The sequence below is a fragment of the Podarcis vaucheri genome (genome assembly GCF_965113315.1).
Source record: "Podarcis vaucheri genome assembly, chromosome: Z".
NCBI lineage: Eukaryota > Metazoa > Chordata > Lepidosauria > Squamata > Lacertidae > Podarcis > Podarcis vaucheri.
In genome coordinates, this window is record NC_138758.1 from 33,789,765 (window position 1) to 33,814,928 (window position 25,164).

General features: G+C 49.6%; 1 protein-coding gene across 1 annotated transcript in view; it reads right to left on the reverse strand.

The window, feature by feature from the left end:
- Positions 1 to 441: 441 nt before the first annotated feature.
- Positions 442 to 25,164, reverse strand: part of AGPAT2 (1-acylglycerol-3-phosphate O-acyltransferase 2) — a 37,960-nt gene continuing 13,237 nt past the window's right edge. Inside the window, exons 2-6 of the mRNA XM_082208686.1 lie at positions 16,421 to 16,554; positions 14,406 to 14,581; positions 13,263 to 13,358; positions 5,800 to 5,872; positions 442 to 5,173 (exon numbers count right to left, since the gene is read on the reverse strand). Of these exons, the coding sequence (XP_082064812.1) occupies positions 5,007 to 5,173; positions 5,800 to 5,872; positions 13,263 to 13,358; positions 14,406 to 14,581; positions 16,421 to 16,554 (646 nt within the window). The 3' untranslated portion in view covers positions 442 to 5,006. The remainder of the gene's footprint in view (positions 5,174 to 5,799; positions 5,873 to 13,262; positions 13,359 to 14,405; positions 14,582 to 16,420; positions 16,555 to 25,164) is intronic.

The following is a 25,164-nucleotide window of genomic DNA, read 5'->3' on the forward strand; positions in this document are numbered from 1 at the left end:
AAAGACTTAAATTATCGTTGCTAATTTTTCATCTTGATAATTTTATTATTTTACCTTTTTAGTGAACCGCTTTGAGGTTTGTTTTTGTTTTCTTACACAATCAAGTGGTATATAAATTGTATGAAATAAATAAACACAGGCTAGAGGATTTTAGAACTTCACAGAGCCTCCCCATTCAGTGGCAATATATCTGCAAATTTTGGGGGTGGGGGAAGGTGGAATAAGGCTCTGTTGGATAGTTGTTGTGATAATCCTGGTATGAAATTTCAAAGTCATACCGTTTTAAGGCCAATCATTTCATCTTGAACCATTAAATACATTGCTGGGTGGGGAACATCCAGCCTAATTGTGCAAACCCCAAGGGAGCATTTGAGACCTCTTCCCGCTGCCCCAAACAGCAAAGCTTTTTCTGCAAAATGAACCACGCCACATCAGAGACACTTCTCTTTAAATAAATTGTGCTTTATAAAAATCAGACCACACATTCCCCCCCCCCTCAAAACGTCAAAACACCAACAGCATGCAGTCACTGATTGCTAGAGGCATTTATTTCTTTCCCTGTCCCCCATGTAGAGGATCTGTGCATGAACGCAGCCCCAGTCCTGCAGCCAGGGTCAAACACGGTGTCCCGGATTGCACAGTCCAAGGAGGTCCCCATTAACACCTCCCATAATGAGCACTGGAAAAAATATATTTAGCCTGGAAGTGCAACAGTTTGGCCTGGAACAAGCAGCTAGTCCCTAATCTTGTTTTCCTAACACAAGTGGTCAGAGGGTGGCAGCCCCCCCCATCCCTGGCCACTTCCTGTACATAAACACATGGATCTGACCCACACTTTGATTTGTCTTGCTACTTTCCCTCTGGAAAACCCACTCCTTATGCAGCAAAGAGCAATTTGGTTTTCTTTGACTTTTGAATCATGGTACAGTTGTACCTTGGTTGATGAATGGAATCTGTTCCAGAAGTCTGTTCAACTTCCGAAAACGTTAAAAAGTCAAGATGAGGCTTCCGATTGGCTGCAGGAGCTTCCTGCGCTCTATCAGAAGCCGTGGAAACCCCGTCGGACATTCGGGTTCCAAAGAACGTTCGCAAACCGGAACACTCACTTCTGGGTTTGCGGTGTTTGGGAGCCAAAATGTTTGAGCCGTAAGGCGTTCCGTCAACCAAGGCACGACTGTATAAGTAGTTTATATAGTGTGGACAAGTTATCGAGCTGCTGGAAAGGACAACACCTTTATGGTTATTTCCTATAGAAGCTAGTATAGAGTGGGTTTTCCGTGGAAAAACAGTGGGGAAGATAGAAAACCGCTCTGACCCATGGCTAGAAAGCCCTTTGAATGGACTATGAAGGTTTGGCCACATCAGCTGCTCATCAACATGGTACCCTCCAGGTGTTCAACAGCAACTCCAATCACCACTGCAGAACATTTGCCATGGGAGTCTGGGAAGGGCTCATGGGAGTTGGGGAAACAAACAGCATCTGACGGGTACCAGTTTGCGGACTGCATCATCTGTGCCAAAGCATCTCAGCTGCCCAAGTTGGGGGCGGTGGCGGTCCTGTGTCTTTAATCTTACCTCACACTCCTAACTTGAAACAGAGAAAACCTCTAGGCTTTATCCAACTACAGCCATGGAAAATCAAGTCTGTTCAGTTGGTCTAGGACTAATGCTGGATACAGCCCTTTATTTCCTCCCACCCAAAAATGCTTTCAAGGGATGTGACTTACTTGCAGCCTTCCCCAACTTGGCACCCTCTGGAATATCAGAGTTGAACTCTGAAGTGCTGTTGGTCCCATGGGCATAGCCAGAGAGGGTGATGGGGGCTGAGAGTCCAGCAACACCTGGAAGGTGCAGGCAGGTGGAAGTAGTTTTCCCTATTCCTCCAGCATGAGTGGGGTTATTAATCAAACTTGGTGGAAACTGGCACAGCTGTTTTGAAAGGCAGGCAGGCTGCAGAGAATCTGCTGGGTTTTGCAGTTTCAGCAACTGGGTGCCCTGTTCCACACTGCCCTGCCCCTGCCCAGCCACAGAGATGAAGACTCCAGAGCTCACCTGCCGCTAAGCAAGAGGGAGACCATGGCCACATCCTATTTGTGGCTTGGAAACAAAATTATCACTTGGAACTGAGAGCCAAAAAAGCAGGCCAGACAGAAACTTTGCCTGGGCTGGACGCTTTTGCCTAACTTGCCTTTGTGCAAAGATGTTTGTAAAACTAGAACAAGTCTTGTAATACAAACACACCCCAGAAGCAATTTGGCTTTCAAGCCTCCTTCCGTTCTTGGAGTGAGGGGGCAGCTCTGCCCAAGGGCCTATGGGATTCTTTTCCCTTATTTTCCCTGAGTGCATTCCTGCCTTAGATGTGGAACAAGAGGGCAACTGAGATAAGCCCCACTTGCTCTGAAGAGAGGGTTGAGCATGGATCAGGACCTGCTGATGGCCCTTCAAGTCCATGCTGAGGACACCCTTTACACAAAGAACTTCGGAAAGTGTGTGTGCCTTCTTTTAAGCAAAAATCCATTATTATTCCCAGGGTTGTATTTGGGTGGGAGGGTGGTACTGTGTCCTGGCTGATGACACCCAGATAGAGAAGGGTACCCCCCTCAGCCTGGATGGGGCGGGTACCCTCTGGATGGTGTTGGGATGCCATCTCCCATCAGCTCTCAGTCAAGGTGGCCAAGTTTCAGAGATGATAATAAGTGTTTGAAGTCTGAAACATGGAGGTTGGCACAGGCTGCCCCCCTTCATGGTGCAGAAGGAAGTGCCCCACCAGTCACCATGTTAACAGGAGCAACCCCCCCCCCCCGGAATGCCAACCTGTCTACAGATCTTGTGCCCCACACTTAATGCTTTGGGTTTTTCCCCAGCTGAAAGAGAAGCACCCAAGTGCCTGGGGAGATTTTGCAGTTTCTCAAATCCTATAGCTATTAACAATATGATTTTATTTTATTTTTTCATTTGGAGAAAATACATCTGCTCCAAGGTGGAGCACCTGTTACAGGCACTCTTGAAGAGCAGCTGGTCTTTTAGGAATCAGAGCGAATCTGTACACACACAGCCCTTTCAACAAAAACAGTGGCTAAAATTTCCCCAACTTGCCGTCTAAGAACATTAAAACATAGCATGACCTTGAGCAATCCCTGCCCATCTGACGAGCCAGTCCAGTTCACCACACACCTGTCCCCTATGACGATACCCAAACTGATGATTTGTGCCCAGAGATGGTGAACTAAGCAGGCCATGAACTCAGGCCAGAGGGACACACTCACGTGACAAGGCCCCCTCCCAAAAGAACACCAACAAGTCTAGTTCGTGGGCATTTCTTATGTATGAAAGAAGTGCCGAATAACACCTGTGGCCCTCCAGATTTTGCTGGAGTGGAACTCCCATCATTGTTGTTTTTGACCACTGGTCATGTTGGCTGATGGGAAGCCCCAAGAATCTCTGGTGGGTGAGCAGGGTTAGCTACCTGCATAGTGGAGCTTGCCCAGATTGTGCCCTAAAAACAGAATGGAACAAATCCTTTGGAAGTATCGCCCTACACAAGATCACAAGATCCTGGCCAACAGACGCTGGCTGTGGGATCACACCCCTGAAGCAAAATGCAACTGCAAGATTTTTGCAGGATCCACCTGCAATTGCAATTTACTGGGAGTGTTTCCCTTCCTTTAAACAAAAGAAGGCAGGCAGAGCAGGGAACTTAGCCAAATGTTTAAGAAAATGCTACCCTGCTCTTGAGTGAGTTTGAGCTTCATTCTGGCTACCAAACTCCCCTGACACGTACATCCATTTGACATCCACAGCTCCCAACAAGATGGGGAGATGTCACTTGCTTCCCATCGCAATGATGGGCCTTTGGCCTGACCTCATGGAAGGCTAACATCTGTAGCTGTTCAGATGTTGACGAGACTACAAGTCCCAGCATCCATGCTCTAACTGTGGTTAGAGCAGATGGAAATCTGACAACATCCAGAGTCCCCCAACCCTGTTAAAAAGCAAGGATGACTTTCCAAGTTAACAGAAACTCTGGAATTTGAAGCCCAAAGCTCTCCCACCTCCAATACCCCTTTCCCAGAGACATTCCCCTCCACCCACAACATAAAACAGAACCAACACAAAAGGACAAGCTAAGGTCGCCTGTTTTTGCAGCTCCAATGGAGACCCTCCATCCTTGGAGTTTCACAGAGACCGTCCTTGGTGGGGTTCCCCCTCCAACCCATCCTGGAACTCTGCACCCAAATCCCCTAAAGTACATATGATTAAAATGATACAAAGCCAGCACCTCCGGTTATTACTGCTTGTTTCTGTACAGAAGCCCATTTCGGGACATTGCTCCCACCCAATGAGAAGTGGGCCCCAGACTGTTGGAAGTACACTGATATTCAGGAAGGGAGAAATTGCGTGTCTAAGGAATGTGTGTGTGGAAAACACATACCCCAAGCAATGAAAAACCTCCACAGTATTGAGAGACATCATTTCATAATTCCCTGTCCAGTTATACAAACTTGAGGCAAAGTTGTTAACACTGTTCTCAACCTCCAAAGGGATGGGGGGAGGTGGGACCTAGAGCCCCATAGAGCCCCATGGAGATGGGGCATGGCTGAAGGAACAATAACCCTAGAACACAAGGAAGGGCTGAACAGGTGAGATCCAACCCCTTTCAAGTAAGCAGAGGAGAGAGGGAGAGAAAAATGAACACATTTCTGCCTGGATTTTGGACAGTCAAAGGGGCTTTTCCCCAAAACTCCGAAGGGTCACAGCAACAAGTTGGAGAGTTTAATCTGTGCGTTGGTGGTGGCTGGTCTGGGGAAGGGAAGCTGAAGACGAGAACAGGAATGATAATGATAGATATATGCAGAGGCGTTCCCTTCCCCATCTCCCTTTCCCTAGGACTTTGAGGAAGAGTTTGCAAACTTTCCCCCTTCGTCCTAAGCAAAGAAGAATCACCACAAAGTTTCGTTTTTGGCAACAGGTCGTTTCGAAAGGGCACCGGGGCCTTCAAAAAGTTGTCACTGTGCAAGGCTGGATGCCTCTCCGTTGACTTCACTGGGCCTCCCCGACAGCCTGAGGAAGGTCGCCCTCATGCTGCTGTAACATCTGTTGGTGAGGTCGTCAACGTCCATGGCAGTCAGACCCTGGGTTGGGATGGGGGGCAAGACTTCGACCTGGATTTTGCCTGGTGAGGGTAAATAAATCATTTATGTATTTATTTTGTCAAATTTATACATCACTTGACTGTAAAAAAACAACAAAAAAAACAAAGAGGTTGCAAAAAAAGATAAAATAACTAAATTATTGATGAGAAAAAAACAATAATTTAAGACTTCCAAATAGTTAAGATAACAATACACTAAAACCAGCTTAAAAATGGCAGCAACTTTCTAAACACCTGGGCAAGCTTGTCTAATCAAAATGTTTTTAGCAGGTGCCAAAAAGAGTACTGCAAAGGGGCCTAATGTCAACAGGCGGGGAGTTCCAATGTGCAGGTGCTGCCACATTAAAAAACGCCATCAAGTGTCTGGATAACTGGGAATATTTAAACATTCTTCCTGGAAATCAGTAGTGAGAGATACAGACACACCTTGCCAGGGAGGGCATTACACAAACAGGGAGCCAACACCAAGAAGTCCCTGTCAATGAGGCAGCCTCCAGTGACAGCAACCCCCCTGAATTAACCCTGAAAGGGCTTTGGAATATTGGCTATTTTGTGCAAGGGTCCAGACCACCAGGCAGACCTCTCCTTTTAAAAATAATGCACAGGGTCTGGGAAGAGGACAGTTTGCAGACCAGCCACTACCATACCTGATGTAAAGAGATTCTTCTCCGAATTGTAAAATGATAAGAAGGAGGAATACACCACAGGAATTACTGGGACCTGGAGACAAGAGAAGGCATGGAGGATGGTTAGTGTCAGGGGATGGTTAGCTGCTTGTGCTTAAAATTGTGCCCCTTCAGAGTTTGTGCGACCCCACAAACCTCTGTGTGTGACAGAGCTCCTCAGACATGTCTGCTCTAGTCACTAGTAGAGTCTGACAGTGGCTGTCTGCGGAAGCGCTTCCAGCAAAGAAGTTCCTTAACGGAAACGCGTCTCCTGGACTCACGACGTGGCAGCTTCCGGCGAAGCATGGGTCTCCCTGCAGTTGCTTCTGACACCTCCCCGCTATTTTCGCTCGAAGTGTCTCTCACCCCTTTCTCTCCCCTGCTGCTTCCTGCCTGGGCTGCTGCGTCTCTCTCAGCATTACTGAGATCCTCCTCCAGAGACCCCGCGCTCCCCCTGCTGGTCCCTGCTTTGGCTGTTGACTCTCTCCCAGTCTCTGGGAGCCTTACCACTTCCCTTTCCTCCGATGTCAGTTCCCTGACATCCACCTCCCCTCCAGGGCCCCCCTCTCCCCCGCCCCTACTTTCTCCTCTGGGCGGTGAGGAGCTGAAACCCCTAAAAGAATCCTCTTCATCTTCAGACGTCTCGAACAATTCCCTCCATCGGTCTTCGTTCCGACTCGCTGAATCCTCCTCCACCTCGGAATCAGCGAACCCCTCCAACTCTTCTTCGTCGTCGGTGGTGGCGAAGTATTCCCTCCGGAACCTTGCCACTGGCTGGGGTTTTCTAGGGAATCTCTGATGAAAAGTTTCAATCAAAACCTCGTCATCTACATCCTCTGCCCTGACCCAGGTGTTTTCCGACTCCGGCTCCCCTTCCCACATTACCAAATACTCTACTTGCTCTCCCCTCCACCTGGAATCGAGAATCTCCGCTACATGGTAGCTGTGTTCTTTTTCCTCCATAGCTGGTCCCCTATTGACCCTCCCCTCTCTGTCCCCTATATACGGTGACAGCAATGATCTGTGGAACACTGGGTGCAACTTCATGTGGTTCGGTAACCGGAGTCTGAAAGCCACTGGGTTGACCTGTTGCGTGACTTCAAATGGGCCCAGTCTTTTGGGTCTTAACTTCTTACAACCTCCTTTAAATGGTAACCCTTGGGTGGACAGCCACACCTGGTCCCCCACCCTAATGCTTTCCCCTTCCCTTCTGGTTTTGTCTGCCTGCCTCTTATATTCCTCCTTCGCCCTGTTTAAATTAAGTTGGAGCTGGCGATGGATCGCTTCCATTTCTTCAACGAACTGTTCTGCGGCAGGAACGCTCCAGTTCTCCCCCTCCCCCCCTGGGAAGGCTCGGGGATGACACCCGTGATTGGCCAAAAAAGGGCTCATCCCCGTGGACACATTCTCTGCATTGTTATAGGCAAATTCTGCCAACGCCAGCTTCTCCACCCAATCATTTTCTCTGTCATTCACATAACACCTCAAATATTGCTGGAGGACACCATTAGCTCTTTCCGCCTGCCCATTGGTTTCTGGATGACGGGCAGTGGAAAAATTCACCTCTACATGCAATAAGCTCATGAGCTTCCTCCAGAACCTGGAAGTAAATTGTTTCCCTCGGTCCGAAACCACCCTCAAGGGGGCACCATGCAACCTAAACACATTTTCCACAAACAATTTAGCGGTTTCTTCTGCTGTGACCGCATGTGAGCAGGCTATAAAGTGGGCCATCTTGGTTAACAGGTCTACCACAACCATAATGGCTGTCTTCCCTTTGGACCTGGGCAGATCAGTCATGAAATCTATTGCCACTGCCTCCCATGGTCTTTCCGGCGTGGGTAGTGGTTCTAATAAACCTGCCGGTGCCCGCCTCTCCCCCTTGGCTCGTTGACATCGGTCACACCCTCTCACATATTCACGCACATCTTCCCTGACCTTGGGCCACCAGAATTCCCTGGTAACCAGCCACATGGTTTTGTGTTGCCCAAAATGCCCTGCTGTGGGGCTATCGTGCAGTTGCTTGAGTACCTTTTCCCTCAATTCCCCTTCAGGTATGTATAACGCTCCCTTGTAGTACAACGCCCCGTTTCTCTCCTCAAAACCCCCGGGTTTGTCTCCCTCCCTCCTGAGACCCCTGAGTTTGTCCTGGGCGTATTCATCCTGCATCGTTCCCTCTACCAGTTCCCTTTGCCCCACCAAAGCCGCCCCACACACCCAGCGGTCCTCGGGAATAACATGGGTCTCTTCGGGTGCACCCTCTCCCTCCAAATATTCAGGTTTGCGTGAGAGAGCGTCCGCCCTAACGTTCTCCGGGCCTGGTACGTAACAAATCTCAAAGTTAAATTTGGAGAACTCCTGGGCCCATCTCAACTGCCTTTGGTTGAGCACTCGCGCAGTTCTCCAATACTCTAGATTCTTATGGTCCGTGCACACTTGCACCTTCTGTTGTGCACCAATTAGTAGGTGCCTCCATCTCCGGAAGGCCTCATAAATCGCAAGAAGTTCCCGGTCGTGCACCGTGTAGTTTCTCTCAGATTTGTTCAGCTTTCGCGAAAAGAAGGCACACGGTCGCCACTCTGACCCCTCCTTCCCCGGCTGCAGAAGAAGCACCGCCCCTATGGCTCTGTCAGAAGCGTCTGTTTCGACCCTCAGCTTTTTTTGTAAATCCACATGTAGAAGTTGTTCGTCAGAGGCGAAGGCCCTTTTCAGTTCCTCAAACGCTCGCTCCGCCTCCCCCGTCCAAACAAACTTCTTTTTGCTGCTGAGACAGTCCGTGATGGGCGCCGTCAGGTGGGCGAAGTTTCGGATGAACTTACGATAAAAGTTTCCAAACCCTAGGAACCTCTGCACATCCTTCTTGGTCTTGGGTGTTTTCCATTCCAGCACCGCTTGAACCTTGCCGGGGTCCATGGCCAACCCCTTGTCTGACAAGCGGTACCCCAGGAATTCCACCTCCTTGGTATGAAACTGACACTTCTCCAGTTTCACCCACAGTCTGTTGGCTTGCAGCCTGCTCAACACTTCTCTGACGTCTCTCACATGTTGCTCCTCATTCTCCGAATACACCAACACGTCATCTAAGAAGGCCACGCAATTCTTGTAGAGCAAAGGTCCCAGTACATGGTTCATAAAGGCTTGAAAACACGTGGAGCCTGTTTGTAATCCAAAAGGCATAACGAGGTATTCAAATGCCCCCAAAGGGGTGAACATGGTGGTCTTCCATTCATCCCCTTTCCTTATACGTATCAGGTTGTACGCCCCCCTTAGGTCCAGCTTTGTAAAAATCTTTCCTTTTCGCACCCTGGTCAAAATATCATCAATCCTGGGCATAGGAAAAGCCGCCGGCTCTGTCACTGCATTTAGGGCCCGAAAGTCACATACCAGCCTCGGCTTGTCCGTGTTTTTTTTATCCACAAAAAACACTGGGCTACCCCCCGCTGCCTTGGACTCTCTGATGAAGCCTCTCTTCAGGTTCTTGTCAATGAACGCTCGCAACTCCTGCATCTCCCTGTCTGACATGGCATACAACTTGCCTACAGGAAGCTGTGCTCCAGGGAGTAAATTGATCTGGCAATCAAAGGGCCTATGCGGGGGTAGTTGGTCCGCTTCCTTCTCGCTGAACACGTCGCTGAGATCAGCATACTGTGGTGGCACCTTCCCCTTCTCCATCACTTCCGTCCCTGCTAGGGTGGCTTGGGCCCCTGCTGACCCCTTTTCCGCCCTGCAGTGTTCTAAGCAGTGTGCGGAACCGAAGGAAACCACTCTTTGATGCCAGCCCACCAGCGGATCATGTAGGGCTAGCCAGCTCATTCCCAAAATAATGGGAGCGCCTCCCAAGGTGGCCACATTAAACGCTATCAGTTCTGTGTGCCTTGCCACCCTCATTATCATTGGGACGGTCTGCAAGCTGACGCCTCCTCCCAACAGTTCCCTGCCATCAATCGTGGTCACCTGCAGGGGGTTGCTTAAAGGGATAGTCTGTATCTGGTGCTCAGCAGCAAACTCCTTGCTCATGAAATTGCAGGAGCTGCCTGAGTCCAACAGCGCCTTTATTTTTAGGGGGTGTCCATTTTGCAACTCTAGAGACACTTCAATCACTAGAGCAGGTCGAGGAGCTTCTGGCACTGGCACTTGGGGAAGGGGCACTTTCACTGCTCTTTGGCCTGGCTGCAGTGCCCTGCTGGCAACCAGGCGTTGGCTTTTACCTGCTCCGTTTCTCCCTGCTCTTCCCCCTCAACAGCTCCCACCATCCCTTGCCATTCCTTCCTCTGGGGGCAGACTCTGGCAAAGTGGCCTGGCTGTTGGCAGAGATAGCATTTCCGGGCTCCCTTTCCCTCCTTCTTCGCCCCCTCACTGGGCTTTGAAACTGCGCGCGCGCGGGCTGTTCCGATTTCCATCGGCTCTGCCGGCGGGAAAGCTGGCTCAGGAATGTCTGGAATGCGTAACTCCTTCCAACGTTCCCCTCTCCCTTCCCGCCTCTCCAAGGCTCTTGCCTCCTGGCGCGCTCCAATGGTCAGCGCAGATTTGGTCAGCTGATCCATAGACCCCGCCCTGGGGCTCCTGGCCAGCTCGTCTTTCACAGCTGAAGAAAGACCTTCTTCAAATAGCATCTGAATGGGTGCCGCCGATAAATCCCACCCCAATCTGTGAATCAGCATGGTAAATTCAGTCCAGTACTCACGGACAGATCTGCTTCCCTGCTTGCAAGCCATTAGCTGTCTGCGTACCACCCCTTCCTCAATATCGCTGGAAAACATGATATCCATTGCACGAAAGAATTTCATAGTGTCCTTTAGGATATCGTTGTGCGTTGCCATCAGGGGTCGAACCCAGTCCCGCGCCCCCTTCTCAAGATGCCCAATTACGAACGCAACTCGCGATTCCTCATCAGGGAACTCATCAAACTGCACATTCAGAGCATATTGCATCTCAGTCCTAAAGGCATGGTAATCCTTGGGGTCCCCCCCAAACTTCTGCACCAATCCTGGTACCTTTCTGGGGAACTGAGTGGTTCTCCCCTTTTTGTCAGCATCCTGAGCCCTTCTCTCCTCGAGCCTCGCCGTCTGCAGCGCAAGTTGGACCTCCAGAGCTTGATACCTTTCTTCCAAGCTTGGACCAGCTCCAACCCCTGCGTCTCCGGTTCCGACTGGGTTGCTCATGATGCTTTCTCCTGCACAGGCAGCGTACAGAGACTGTCAGACTGCTGTCAGGGGATGGTTAGCTGCTTGTGCTTAAAATTGTGCCCCTTCAGAGTTTGTGCGACCCCACAAACCTCTGTGTGTGACAGAGCTCCTCAGACATGTCTGCTCTAGTCACTAGTAGAGTCTGACAGTGGCTGTCTGCGGAAGCGCTTCCAGCAAAGAAGTTCCTTAACGGAAACGCGTCTCCTGGACTCACGACGTGGCAGCTTCCGGCGAAGCATGGGTCTCCCTGCAGTTGCTTCTGACACCTCCCCGCTATTTTCGCTCGAAGTGTCTCTCACCCCTTTCTCTCCCCTGCTGCTTCCTGCCTGGGCTGCTGCGTCTCTCTCAGCATTACTGAGATCCTCCTCCAGAGACCCCGCGCTCCCCCTGCTGGTCCCTGCTTTGGCTGTTGACTCTCTCCCAGTCTCTGGGAGCCTTACCACTTCCCTTTCCTCCGATGTCAGTTCCCTGACAGTTAGCAACTGACCTCAACGAGATCTGCTGTTGTTGCTACTGCATGCATATTAAAAAAGGATTTATACCCCACTTTTGGCCCTAGGATCCCTCTGGGTTCACAGATTTTGGAATGGGTATCTTCTGCAAGGTGACACTGATGCAACAGCAGTGCAATTAAAAGCAAGTAAGAGGCGACATGATAGAAGTTTACAAAATGATGCCTGGCGTGGAGAAAGTGGATAGAGAAAAGCTATTACTCCCTCTGAATGAGAGAACATCCAATAAAACTGAATGAGAAAAGAAAGTCCTTCTTCACAAAGTGTACAAAGAGTTACACTATGGAAGTGGCAGCAATGTCATCAGCACAGATGCCTTTAAGAGAGGATTAGACAAATGACTGGAGGAGAGGGCTATGGAAGGGCACTAGCAGCCATAAAGGCTATGCTTCATTTCCACAGTTGGGGGCAGCAATGCTTCTGAATAACAGTTGCTGGAAACTGTTGGAGGTGTGAGTTGTTGTTGCTTGTCCTGCTTGTGTGTTTCCCATATAGCCATCTGGTTGGCCACTCTGAGAATAGGATGCTGGATTAAATGAGCTATTGGCCTGATCCAACTGCAGGAAGCATGATAGCTGAAAATGGAGCCTCCATGCTCAGAGGCAGTCTACCTCTGTTGCTGAGGAATAATGGCAGAGGAGGACTGCTGCACTCAGGACCTTCTTTTGGGCTTCATATAATGGGCTGGCCTCTGTCTGTCACTATTTCATGGGGGTGATTCCACTGCATGTACTGGAACATTTGGTTCATACACGTCCTTGGGGATCCCCAAAGGCATGCTCTCTTGGGGAGCTGGCTTCAGGCACCAGGCCTGCAGGCAGACCAACTCCACATTACAAAGATGTCTACAAACATGGCATGAAGGCTGGCAACATTAATCCCACCGTGTCGGAATCCCATGCAAATGACAGCAGTGCCTAGAGACAGACAAGTTGTGCATCCATATCAGTGACCAGCAGAGGAGAAATGACTGCTGGGATGACCACAGAGTAGAAATGCCACGCTGCACCTGCAGCATAACAACCACGTTGTTGCAACAACATGCTGCAACGAAACATGTCTCTCCTGCATCGGTCTCTACAGCCACAGCTGGCACTGTAACCCTCCAAAAGTTTGACTTCACCCACAAAAGCGCACTCTTCCATTGCCTTCCAAATTTCATGCAATGAAAGGGGGTTTAGTGGTTTAAAGGGGGTTTAAGGGTGTCACTGTGGTCTAAACCACTGAGCCTAGGGCTTGCTGATTGGAAGGTTGGTGCTTCGAATCCCCAAGACGGGATGAGCTCTCATTGCTCTGTCCCAACTCCTGCCAACCTAGCAGTTCAAAAGCACACCAAAAAGTGAAAGTAGATAAACAGGTACCGCTCTGGCGGAAAGGTAAATGGCATTTCCATGCGCTGCTCTGGTTTCAGTGTTCCGTTGCACCAGAAGTGGCTTAGTCATGATGCCACATAACCCAGAAGAACTGATTGCGGACAAATGTCAGCTCCCTTAGCCAGTAAAGTGAGATGAGCGCCGCAACCCCAGAGTTGTCTGTGACTGGACCTAACGGTCAGGGGTCCCTTTACCTTTAAAGTGTGGTAAACTAATGATTAATGGGAAGGTATGTAAATACTAAACACAAGCAAATCAGGATGAGTCTCCGTTTGCTTGTAACCACCGCTTAAACAAGTACAAAATGCTGAATAAAGATGGGGTGGGGTCTCTAACCACTGCGCATGCTTTGCATGAACAAATCCGTTGGTTACCTGTGTCTGAATGGCAAGATGAAAAGCTCCCTTCTTGAACGGCAGCAACTCCCCGTTCCCATTCCTGGTACCCTCTGGGTAGATCCACACCTTGACCTGTAGAAAGACACATACAACTCTCAAAGTCCGACAGTGTGTCCTAGTGGTTAGAGTGCTAGATCATGACCTGAGAGGCCAGGGTTCAAACCCCCACTCTGCCATGATGCTTAGAAGGACTTCAGCTTCTCAGAGCTTTGGTTCAAACCTTGTGTCTCCTATGAATTCACTTCACTTTGTCTTAAGAGAGTAAGATCCCTCTGCCTACCATCTGCTACAAGATGGGAGGCAAGAAATAATTCTGGCCCACCCTGCAGGATTGTTGTTAGGATTACTGAGATGATGTCCTATAAAGCGAGTGTGGTTAGAGTGTCAGACTAGCACCTGGGAGACCAAGGTTCAAATCCTCACTCAGCCATGAAGCTCACTGGGTGTGACGTTGGGCCAGTTATTGTCTCTCGGTCTAATCTACCTCACAGGGCTGCTGCGGGGATTAAATGTGGGCTAGGACCTGGGAGACGCCAGGGCTCAACTCCTCACTTGGCAGTGAAGCTCACTGGAGGTACTTTGGCTGCCAGTCACTGCCTCTCAGCCTAGCCTCCCTCACAGGGTCGTTGTGGAGATTAAATGAGCAGAAGGGGGAACCATGTACGCCATCTTGAGTTCCTTGGGGGTGAGAGAGGGATAGCCACAAAAGAATAAATGAAGAATAGTCAGAAGGACAGCGCTGGCCCCCGGCCTCTTAAGCAAGATGGGCGCGCAACCCCAGAGTCGGACACGACTGGCCCGTACGGGGAGGGGTACCTTTACCTAGTCAGAAGGACCACCCTGTGTGTCATTGCATGTGCTCATTGCAGGATGCCACCTGGGACCCAACGCTTGAGTTTAAGATGCCACAGTTTAAATACAATGAAATAAAGGATAACTGCCCTTCTCACAAGTGACTGATATACAGAGGTAATACTTTGCAGGTTTCATTGAGTTGATCAGTGGCATTTTAGGATAAAACCACTGGATAAAACTACTGGAGATGAAATGCCACAGTGCAATTCTCAAGTGCGTGCACATGCAAACATATTTGCAACCCGCCTCCTGCCTGCAACTCACATTGTCTTTCATCATGGCTTGGCCCACTCCGGCCATCACGGACTTGGCGTTGCTGGTTCTCTTCCGGTTGATGAAGATGACACCACCCAGGTACATGATGAGGCCCACGGTGCCGAAGTAGAGGAGCTCCCGCTTCGCGATCTGGACGCAGCGTTCTGGGAGGATCTCCATCAAGCCTAAAGGGATAGGAGAGCAGGCGGGATGCTGAGTTCTGCTCTGTGGTCCAGTACGGATCCTCTCCCTTTCCCTTATCAGGGAGTCCCCATTGCGGCAACACAGGGCAGGAGTGTTAGATTTGGACAGAGAAGACTCCGCTGGTGCCTGACCTACCTTACAGGGCTGGTGAGAGAGTTACCAATCACCAGTTCATTTCTGGGCCCAATTCAAGGTGCTCACTTTAGTGTTCAAAGACCTAAAACAACTCAGGATCCAAATACCTGAAAGACCCCCTCCTTCCCTACAGACCCTCTTGGGTGCTGAGGTTAACACAGAGGGTCCTCTTCCTGCATAAGGACCCACTTCATTTTTATGGTTGTATGTTGTTTTAAACTGTTTTAATTTTGTAACTCGTCCTGGGGCCTTGGGGTGAAGGGCAGGTAACAACAAGCAAGCAAGCAAGCAAGCAAGCAAGCAAACAAACAAACAAACAAACAAACAGGATAAACCTTGCACCTCTTTCAAAACTATGTTGATGCTTTGATAGGATCTAAACCAGAGGTTGGCAAGGTTACCAGATGATGAGCCAGTCCATGTTCTGTACGTCGGAGGATGGGCTGGAGCATGTGTGCACGTGCGCTCTTCTGGGTCAGGGGAGTGCCCGTGCACACACACTATTTCTGGTGCACATCCAGGTCAGAGGAGCACCTGTGCACATGCACACAGGCGCCATCAACCCAGAAGTCAGTCCCTGTGCCGTGCCAGTAAGAGTGGGCTGGGGGGTGGCAGGGGTTGCCATGGGTCTGTTAGACAAGCCCTGTGGGCCGCTACCGGCCCATGGGCCTTAGGTTGCCAACCCCGATCTAAATTTAGAAGATGGAGAGATGTGCAGGGTGTCCTTTTGTCGAAACTTCCAACTTTCGCAGGATTCACTGGACAAAAGGTTAAGAGTCACATCTGCTGTAACACTCAGGTCCTAGTCTATGGCTCCACCCCCCACCAGCATGCGGCCCCTTTATGGGTTTCTAACAGAATGCAGCCCTCAAGTTAAAAAGGGTTCCCTGCCCTGATTTAATCTTTAGACATCTGTGCTTGAGCAGCCAACAGATATTCAGTCAACTAATATATATTTTTAAAAATGTCTTACAGTGGACCTAGCTGCAGCCACCTGTGTTCTAATTAAATCTAGGCTTAACTTCTGTAACGAGCACTGTATGGGGCTGCCCTTATAGATGGCTCAGAGACTTCAGATGGTTTTAAAGGCAGCCACCAGACTTCAAAATGCCTTTATCATCTCCATTGTATTGCTGGTTGGTGTGCTTAGGTGCCCACTTCAAAGCACTGTGGTTTTTGTGTGTGTGTAATTCTTTAAAGCCCAAAATGCTTTGGGACAACAATTACGGTATTTGGAAGGCCATTTGTACCCATTTCAACCTGCCTGCACATTAAAGATTGGAAATGTTGGCCCTAGTCATTTGCCCTCTGCCTTCGGGTAGTGAAATTGGTGGGGATTCTAGAGAGAGGGTGCCTTTTTAGTGGTGGTTCCACAGCTTTGTAGTTCATTGCTATTCGTTGCCTGTTAACCTCTTGAACATCACCACAAACAACTCTTTAAAAAAGGCTCTGAATACCATGTTTCAGGCAGCCTGTGCAATGAACTGTATTTTATATTCTGGGCTAGGTGAGCACTGGTTGTTGTTGTTGTTTAGTTACTGCTGCCTCACTTAGCTGTTCATGTTTATACAAATTATGTTGCATTTTTTATTCTATATTTCTGTTCTACTCTGGGAAAATGTCATCAGCATGTGAACCAGTTTTGAGTGCTGGGTCAAGGGGAAGCTTCTTCTGGCTATTCTCACCTATCATGTCCAAGATGCTTTGATGGTTCGAAACGATGACGCAGGGCCCCTCGACCTCGAAGTGCTCTAGGCCCTTCTTGTCAATCCTCAGCCCATATAAGTACTTGAAGCTCCGGACAACATTTTTGATGATCCTGTAGGCAGGAGAGGAAATGAGAGGCCAGGTAACGGGAGCATTTTAAACAAATAAAATCACATGAAAAGCGACTGGCTACTTGAGGAAAAATTCGATACATGCCACCCCAATCGCCAAATAGTGGGAGACTCCAGGGATTCCAAGTGCTTGACCCTGGGTTTGGTTTCCTTGGAATGAAGGTCAGTGGACGCTGCGGTGTCTTCAGGATATGTGATTCTTTTTACACATATGCACAACCTGAGCATAGGATGGAGGGGCTCATAGCATTACCAGAACCAGTGAGGGCAGTGAAGGTCCTGTGTGAGTGCCTGGAGGCAGTTGGAGGATGGATGGCGGCTAATGGATTGAGGTTGAATCCTGACAAGACAGAAGTACTGTTTTTGGGGGACAGGGGGCGGGCGGGTGTGGGGGACTCCCTGGTCCTGAATGGGGTAACTGTGCCCCTGAAGGACCAGGTGCGCAGCCTGGGAGTCATTTTGGACTCACAGCTGTACATGGAGGCACATGTCAATTCTGTATCCAGGGCAGATGTCTACCAGCTCCATCTGGTACGCAGGCTGAGACCCTACCTGCCTGCGGACTTTCTCGCCAGTGGTGCATGCTCTAGTTATCTCCCACTTGGACTACTGCAATGCGCTCTATGTGGGGCTACCTTTGAAGGTGACCTGGAAACTACAACTAATCCAGAATGCGGCAGCTAGACTGGTGACTGGGGGCGGCCGCCGAGACCACATAACACCGGTCTTGAAAGACCTACATTGGCTCTCAGTACGTTTCCGAGCACAATTCAAAGTGTTGGTGTTGACCTTTAAAGCCCTAAACGGCCTCGGCCCAGTATACCTGAAGGAGCGTCTCCACCCCCATCGTTCTGCCCAGACGCTGTGGTCCAGCGCCGAAGGCCTTCTGGCGGTTCCCTCACTGTGAGAAGCAAAGCTACAGGGAACCAGGCAGAGGGCCTTCTCGGTAATGGCACTGCCCTGTGGAACGCCCTCCCATCAGATGTCAAAGAGATAAACAACTACCTGACATTTAGAAGACATCTGAAGGCAGCCCTGTTCAGGGAAGTTTTTAATGTGTGTCATTTTAATGTGTTTTTAATCTTTGTTGGAAGCCACCCAGAGTGGGTGGGGTACAAATAATAATAATAATAATAATAATAATAATAATAATAATAATAATTGCACCAAGAAATCTTGCTTTTCCATTAGTCATAGCTTTGGATCCAGCACAGAGCAAGCAGGTCTCTGTGTATCCAGCTTCCAGGCTGCTTCCAGCTCAGCTCATAACACACCTCTCTGGCTCTTGTTTCCCCCTTGCAAGTAGGTGAAAGGGGTGGAGGAAAGCTCACTCCCCCCCCCCATTAGTCTGGAGGGCCCCATCACTTAGTTGTAGTTCTTGCAACCTGGCTCATTCTTTGGGGATGCTGATGAGAATGTGTATGTGGCCAGCAAAGGCAAGGATTTTCAACTGGTGTGCCGTGGTACCCTGGGGTGCCTTGAATGATGGTCAGGGGTGCTGCAGGCAACACTGGCCTCTGTCCCTCTTTCCTCCCCTCCCTCCTCTGATGCCCTCTTGCACATCTGTCTCCCAAAGACTTGTGTGGCTGTTTGCTGCAGCAGCCTTGGCTATAAGCTCCACAGGTGAATGGTGCCTCTGGGGCTGGCCAGGAGCTGAGGCTGCCTCGGAGTAAGCAAGGAAGTGGGTGAGGGAGCCCAGCCAGCCAGCCTGTCAGCCTGTCAGCCCTGGATGTTGGGAATGGGCGGACAAGTGGGAGGCTTGGCAGGCAGGCCCAGTGGTGCCCACTGCTGCCACCCAAGGTGAGTAAGGTGCAAGCCTCACATTCACAGTTGCCAAGTCTCCTTTGGCGGTTCTGAGACTGAGGCGGCTGCAGCTGCTGCCCAGAAGACTCCCAAGAAGGGGGGAAAGGAGAGGAAGCCAAGTGAACACAAGGGAGGGTGTTCAAAAGGGGGTGAGGGGCTGCCGGCAAGGGGTGGCATAACAGCTTCTGAGGCTCAGAGCATGTTTCCCCACAGGGGAGCCGCAGAAAGAATGTAGTTGGTCAAGGGAGCCATGGACACAAAAAGGTTGAAAACCTCTGAGCTAAGTTCTTACGAAGAAACTTGTCTGACCTGTTCAGCAACCTCCTCCTTTAGATGCTAACCCTCACTGGGCACGGGACCCCAGAATCAGAAAGGACTTGGGGCATCATCCAGACCGACCTCCCCAACAAAAAATATACCATATTTTTCGCTCTATAAGACGCACCAGACCACAAGACGCAACTAGTTTTTGGAGGAGGAAAACAAGAAAAAAATATTCTGGATCTCAGAAGCCAGAATAGCAAGAGGGATCGCTGCACAGTGAAAGCAGCAATCCCTATTGCTGTTCTGGCTTCTGGGATAGCTGCGCAGCCTGCATTCGCTCCATAAGACGCACAGACATTTCCCCTTACTTTTTAGGAGGGAAAAAGTGAGTTATAGAGCAAAAAATACGGTAAAAGGACAGCATAAAAACAAAACAAAACCAAGATGCCTGAAAGTCAAAAGTGAGGGTGCCTGATGAATCTCTGCTGGAAGACTGTTCTGCACAACATGGGAGCGGAGAAAATAAATGGCCAACTCCTAACACTGCAGGAGTTTGGACTAGATGACCCTCTGTTTCCCTCCAACTCTTCAATTCTGCGATGTTAATGGAGGCCAGCTTGGCCTCTGCAACATACAGGAGAACTAGCAACAGTCAACCAGATGATCTCAGTAAGCTTAAAGTTTAGTGACCCCAATAAATTCACTATGCAAATCACTCTAATTTGCACATGAAAATTTCCCAGGAAATCTACACCACCCACCTTAAGAAGGTAAGAAGAGCCTGCTGGATCTGGCCAATGGCCCATCTAGTCCACCTTTCTGTCCTCAAAGTGGCCAACCCGGTACTGCAAAGGGAAGTCGCCATGCAGGACACAAATGCAACAGCAACTCTCCCCACCTGTACCTCCCGGCAACTGCCCTTCTGAGCTAGACTGCCCCTGCGGATGGAAGGCCTGCAAACACAGTAGTCCTCCATGGACAGAGTCCTGCTGACTGAACCAAAGGCCCATCTCATCCAACATTGTCTTTTCACAGTTGTCAGCAAAATGCCTCCAATGGGAAGATCACAAGCAGGAATGCAACAGCAGAAACTCTCCGCTTGTGATTACCAGCAACTGGTGTCCAGAGGCATCCTGCCTCCAGTAGAGCATAGCCATCATGTCAAGTAGCCATTGATAGTCTTGTCTCCCTCCACAACCCTCTCTTAAAGCCACCTGGTAGTTGCCAGAGCTATATGTTTGGCACCAGTCTGGCTGAAGGAGTTGCCCAAAGGAGGCATACAAGGTGCCACCCAACCGACCCAGGGACTTCACTCCGGAATTGTGTAGGGTTTACTGCTTAGTCTTCTCTTTTCCAGAAGATGTCCCACAAGGCAGCAAAGGTATAAGACCAGAGTTTTCCTTCTCCTAGATGGTCTCCCTTCAAACCTTCTTGACCATTGGACCCACTATTGGTCTTGTCCATCGCAGCCTGTCTTCACATGCAAGGGAAGTTCCTCACCTGGTTTAGCTGGCCAGTTGAAGCTGCTGTTGCATGCTGACAGCTTCTAGGGGCCACAGGTGAGAGTGGAGTGCAGGGTGGGGACCCAAGGTGGACAGACTATACCTGGAAGGAGCACAGCATGTCCCCCACCAGTGGTACTACACCTCCCCAACACCCCAGACACCCCACAACAGCTGGATTTGTGTTGAATCATGACAACACAAATTATTGCTGCATTGTAATTGCCTTTGGGATTGAACCTAGGAGATGCAAAGCAGATGTGCTTCCATCAAGCTGTAGCCTTCCCCTAAAAAGAACAAGCAAGTCGTCATGGTTCTCAATAAGGAGCTGAATTATACAGGAACATATTGATAATGGCGATGATGATGAACATAGGAAGCTGCATTGGTAAAGATAAAGGACCCCTAGATGGTTAAGCCCAGTCAAAGGCAACTATGGGGTTACGGCACTCATCTCGCTTTCAGGCTAAGGGAGCTGGCGTTTGTGCACGGACAGCTTTCCGGGTCATGTAGCCAGGATGACTAAACCGCTTCTGGTGCAACGGAACACCATGATGAGTGCCAGAGCGCATGGAAACGCCATTTACCTTCCCGTCACAGTGGTATCTCTTTACCTACTTGAACTGGCGTGCTTTTGAACTGATAGGTTGGCAGGAACTGGGACAGAGCAATGGGAGCTTTGTCAGCAAGCCTAAGAGGCTCAGTGGTTTAGACCACAGCGCCAGCCGCATCCCTAGGAAGCTGCCTTATACTGAGTCAAACCCTTGGTCCATCTAGTGCAGTATTGTGTCTACACTGACCAGCATGAAGTGCTTTGCCACCCTGGCTGGAGTACAGGGAGGTCCTCAGTTGTTTGGTTCACAAGGCACCAAGCCTCTTCCTTTCTGCACTTGGCTTCTCTCCAGGGAACTCCTCCCTGGGCACACGAGAGCAGTGGAGTGGACCCTGCCCTCTCTCAGGTGAGAGCAGATGAGTGGTGGATGAGTGTTCCAGCTAGTGTGTGCACTCTTGGGATAATGTGTAACTTGCCCCACCTTCCAGCTTCAAAAGCCCAGAACGGTTTGTTGCCTCTGTAGTGTGTTGGAGTATAGTTATGAGGGTGCCCTGGGAGACAAAAGGTAAAGGTAAAGGACCCCTGACAGTTCAGTCCAGTCACAGACGACCCTGGGATTGTGGCACTCATCTCGCTTTACAGGTTGAGGGAGCGGGCGTTTGTCCGCAGTTTTTTCCAGGTCATGTGGCCAGCATGACTAAGCCGCTTCTGGTGCAATGGAACACCGAAATCAGAGCAGAGCAAGGAAACGCCGTTTACCTTCCTGCCGGAGCAGTACCTATTTATCTACTCGAATTTCTGGCATGCTTTTGAATTGCTAGGTTGACAGGAGCTGGGACTGAACAATGGGAGCTCACCCAGTCGCGGGGATTCAAACTGCCGACCTTCTGATTGGCAAGGCCAAGAGGCCACCCACGTCCTTATGCCCTGGGAGAAACCAGGGTTTAAATCCATCCATTTGGTCACAAAGGTCATGGGTGTGACCTTGGGGGCCAGTAACTCTCTCGGCATAACCTACCTCACAGGGTCGTTGTGGGGATTAAATGAGGACTAGGCCCAGGGTTCAAATCCCTCCCAACTCAGTCCTGAAGCTCACTGGGGGTGATCTTTCGCTAGAGAGACTACCTTTCTTGTATCCTAGGACAGAAACTTAATAAACAGTCATGAAATAGTTACAGGTAGGTAGCCATGTTGGTCTGCCGTAGTCGAAACAAAATTAAAAAACTCCTTCCAGTAGCACCTTAGAGACCAACTAAGTTTGTTACTGGTATGAGCTTTTGTGTGCATGCACACTTCTTCAGATACACTGAAACAGAAGTCACCAGACCTTTATACAGTGGTACCTCGGGTTAAGTACTTAATTCGTTCCGGAGGTCTGCTCTTAACCTGAAACTGTTCTTAACATGAAGCACCACTTTAGCTAATGGGGCCTCCTGCTGCCGCCGGGCCGCCGGAGCCTGATTTCTGTTCTTATCCTGAAGCAAAGTTCTTAACCTGAAGCACTATTTCTGTGTTAGTGGAGTGTGTAACCTGAAGCGTATGTAACCCGAGCTACCACTGTATATAGTGAGAGGGTGGGGAGGGGTATTACTCAGAAGGGTGGTGGGAATGGGTGATTAGCTGATAGGTGTAGTAAACCTGTATCTGAAGTCATGTGCATGCACACGAAAGCTCATACCAATAACAAACTTAGTTGGTCTCTAAGGTGCTTCTGGAAGGAATTTTTTTAGTCATGAAATATACATGGTGCTTTGGGGTTTGGAACTGCCTTTCCTCCCTTAGATGCTCTGTAGCAAATTAACTCATCAGCAACAATGTTGCATGCCCAGAAACTGGCCTGGCTGCTTTTCCCTCACGCTTCTAAGCAGTTGAGCAAGTGGAGCTACTGTCAGTTTGGGCCCACGTATCCAATTTCTTGAATCCGGATTCTGACATCTGACATCTGTCTTGCAAGATATCATCTTGCAAGATGCTGCCAAAGTCTTGTGAAGTCTCACGTGCTCCACGAGATCTCGCAATATATAAAAGAGACCTCTCCAGAAATTTGTGCCACTTGAGGGTGACGCTTCTCCACTGAGACAGAGGCAAGGTGGGTGCCACTTCCCTGGGTGTCTGTCATTGAAGGTGGGTGTCTCCCACAGCCTCATTATTGCGCCAGGACCAAGAGGCCCTGATGGCCGCCAAACCTGTATGGCTTTAAAAGAGAATTGGATGAATTCATGGAGGAGATGAGGTGTTCAGTGCCTACTAACCCTGAGGCCAATGCTCTGCATACACAGTTGGAGGCAGTAATGCTTACGAATGCCAGTTTCTGGAGACCACAGGAGAGGAGAGTGCCCCCGTGCCAACTGCTTGCAGGTTTCCTATTGGGGGCATCTTGTTGGCCACTGTGAGGACAGGATGCTGGGCCTGATGGGCCATTGGCCTGATCCCACTGGCTCTCCTTATGTTCTTAATCTGGTGATGTGAATTTCCTGGGAAATCTTCATGTGCAAATTAGAGTAATTTGCATAGGGAATTTATTGGGTCCAGGGTCCTGGACTACTCTAAGATCCCCTTAGGCCTGATCCACCAAGGATCATCTTATGTCCACACGTAGCCTAGTACAGTAAAAGCACAACCAAGGACAAAACGGACTTCCAGGATCCGTTGCAGGTATGCTTGTGTTTGTACCTAGCATCATCTAATGGGAGGACGTCCAGTCCTAACAACAACCTTATGAAACGAACTTTTTTTCTGTTGCCAGAGGAAAATAAATAAATACAGTGGTACCTCGGGTTAAGTACTTAATTCGTTCCGGAGGTCCGTTCTTAACCTGAAACTGTTCTTAACCTGAAGCACCACTTTAGCTAATGGGGCCTGCTGCTGCCGCCGCGCCACCAGAGCACAATTTCTGTTCTCATCCTGAAGCAAAGTTCTTAACCCGAGGTACTATTTCTGGGTTAGTGGGGTCTGTAATGTGAAGCGTATGTAACCCGAGGTACCACTGTAAAGCACTGCTAAAATTTCTGCCCTCGCTTCACAGTTGTTAGCCACCCCAAGAGAAACACTGGAGGTAGTATTATTCTTTTTAGGAAGCTGCCCTTCACTGAATCAGAGCAAACTGGGGTGGGGGGGCACGGGGGGGGGTGGGGCTCACTCCCAGCCCCAGCTGGAGATTCCCTGCCTGGCAATGGTCCACTGCTATGGAGAAAGACTCCATTCCATGGTTCTGAAGTAAGAGCCAATCCATTGCAGTTTTGCAAGCCATGGCACTTCCATCTCCTCCTTTGCAAAATCAACAGAGCATGCTAGTTTTTAGTTTTGTTTGTTTGTTTTTTTGCAGACAGGGGGGGGAACATCCTCTATGGCATGCGTAGGCAAACTAAGGCCGGGGAGCCGGATCCGGCCCAATCGCCTTCTAAATCCGGTCCACCTACGGTCTGGGAATCAGCATGTTTTACATGAGTAGAATGTGTCCTTTTATTTAAAATGCATCTCTGGGTTTTTTGTGGGGCATAGGAATTCATTCATTTTTTCTTCTTCGAAATATAGTCCAGTCCCCCCACAAGGTCTGAGGGACCGTGGACCGGCCCACAGCTAAAAAAGTTCACCGACCCCTGCTCTATGGCAACCTTCTGTCCAAGAAGGACCAGGGTTCAGAGATGGAGCACCTGCTCTGCATGCAAAGGGCCCAGGTTCAATCCCTCTGGGAATATCAAGGTAGGGCTGGGAATGTCTCCAATCTAAAACCCTGGAAAGCCAGTGCTGCTGCCAGTCAGTGTTGGTGACACTGAATTAGATGGACTGACTCAGTCTAAGGCAGCCTCTCTTTGTGCCAGGGGCGAGTCCAGAGCAGACTTGCTGCCTTCCACCTCTCCCTCCTCCCCTTCACTCACACAACCTTACACACACAGAGACAGACTTTGCACACAGGAAACAGTGTTTGTCGAAAAGGAACACGGCGTTTTTGCAACAGTCAACTTCCTCTGACCTCCTCATGTCATGATTTTTAGTCACTCTCTGATTACAGCATCTCGAACCCTCACCCAGGACTGAAATGACGACAGGGTCATGATGTTACACTCAGCTCCACCACCACCACAGCCCTATCAGAAAGCATTGCAACATTTTCCTCATGACACAGATGTCAGCTGCACCAGGAAATCCACTCCCCCCCCAAGAAAACAGTTAAAAAAAAGAAAAGGCAAAAGCGTCCCTAGGTATGTAGAATGCCTTTTTTTGTTTTGTTTCCTTATTCTTGCCTGTGTGGGTGGCCTCATTCTGACAAGGCCTCAACCATAAATTCATACAGTAAGTCTGATTCAAGGCACCAAATTCTCTGAAAAACAGGAGTAGCCAGCACTGCCACACAACTTGGTCATGCACCCCTAAGGACTTTGAAGATTCCTCAGAAAAGGCCCATATGAAAATGCCACACTTTATTCATAGCATCAGCACAAAGGGAGGCCCAGGTGCCGTGAAGTCTG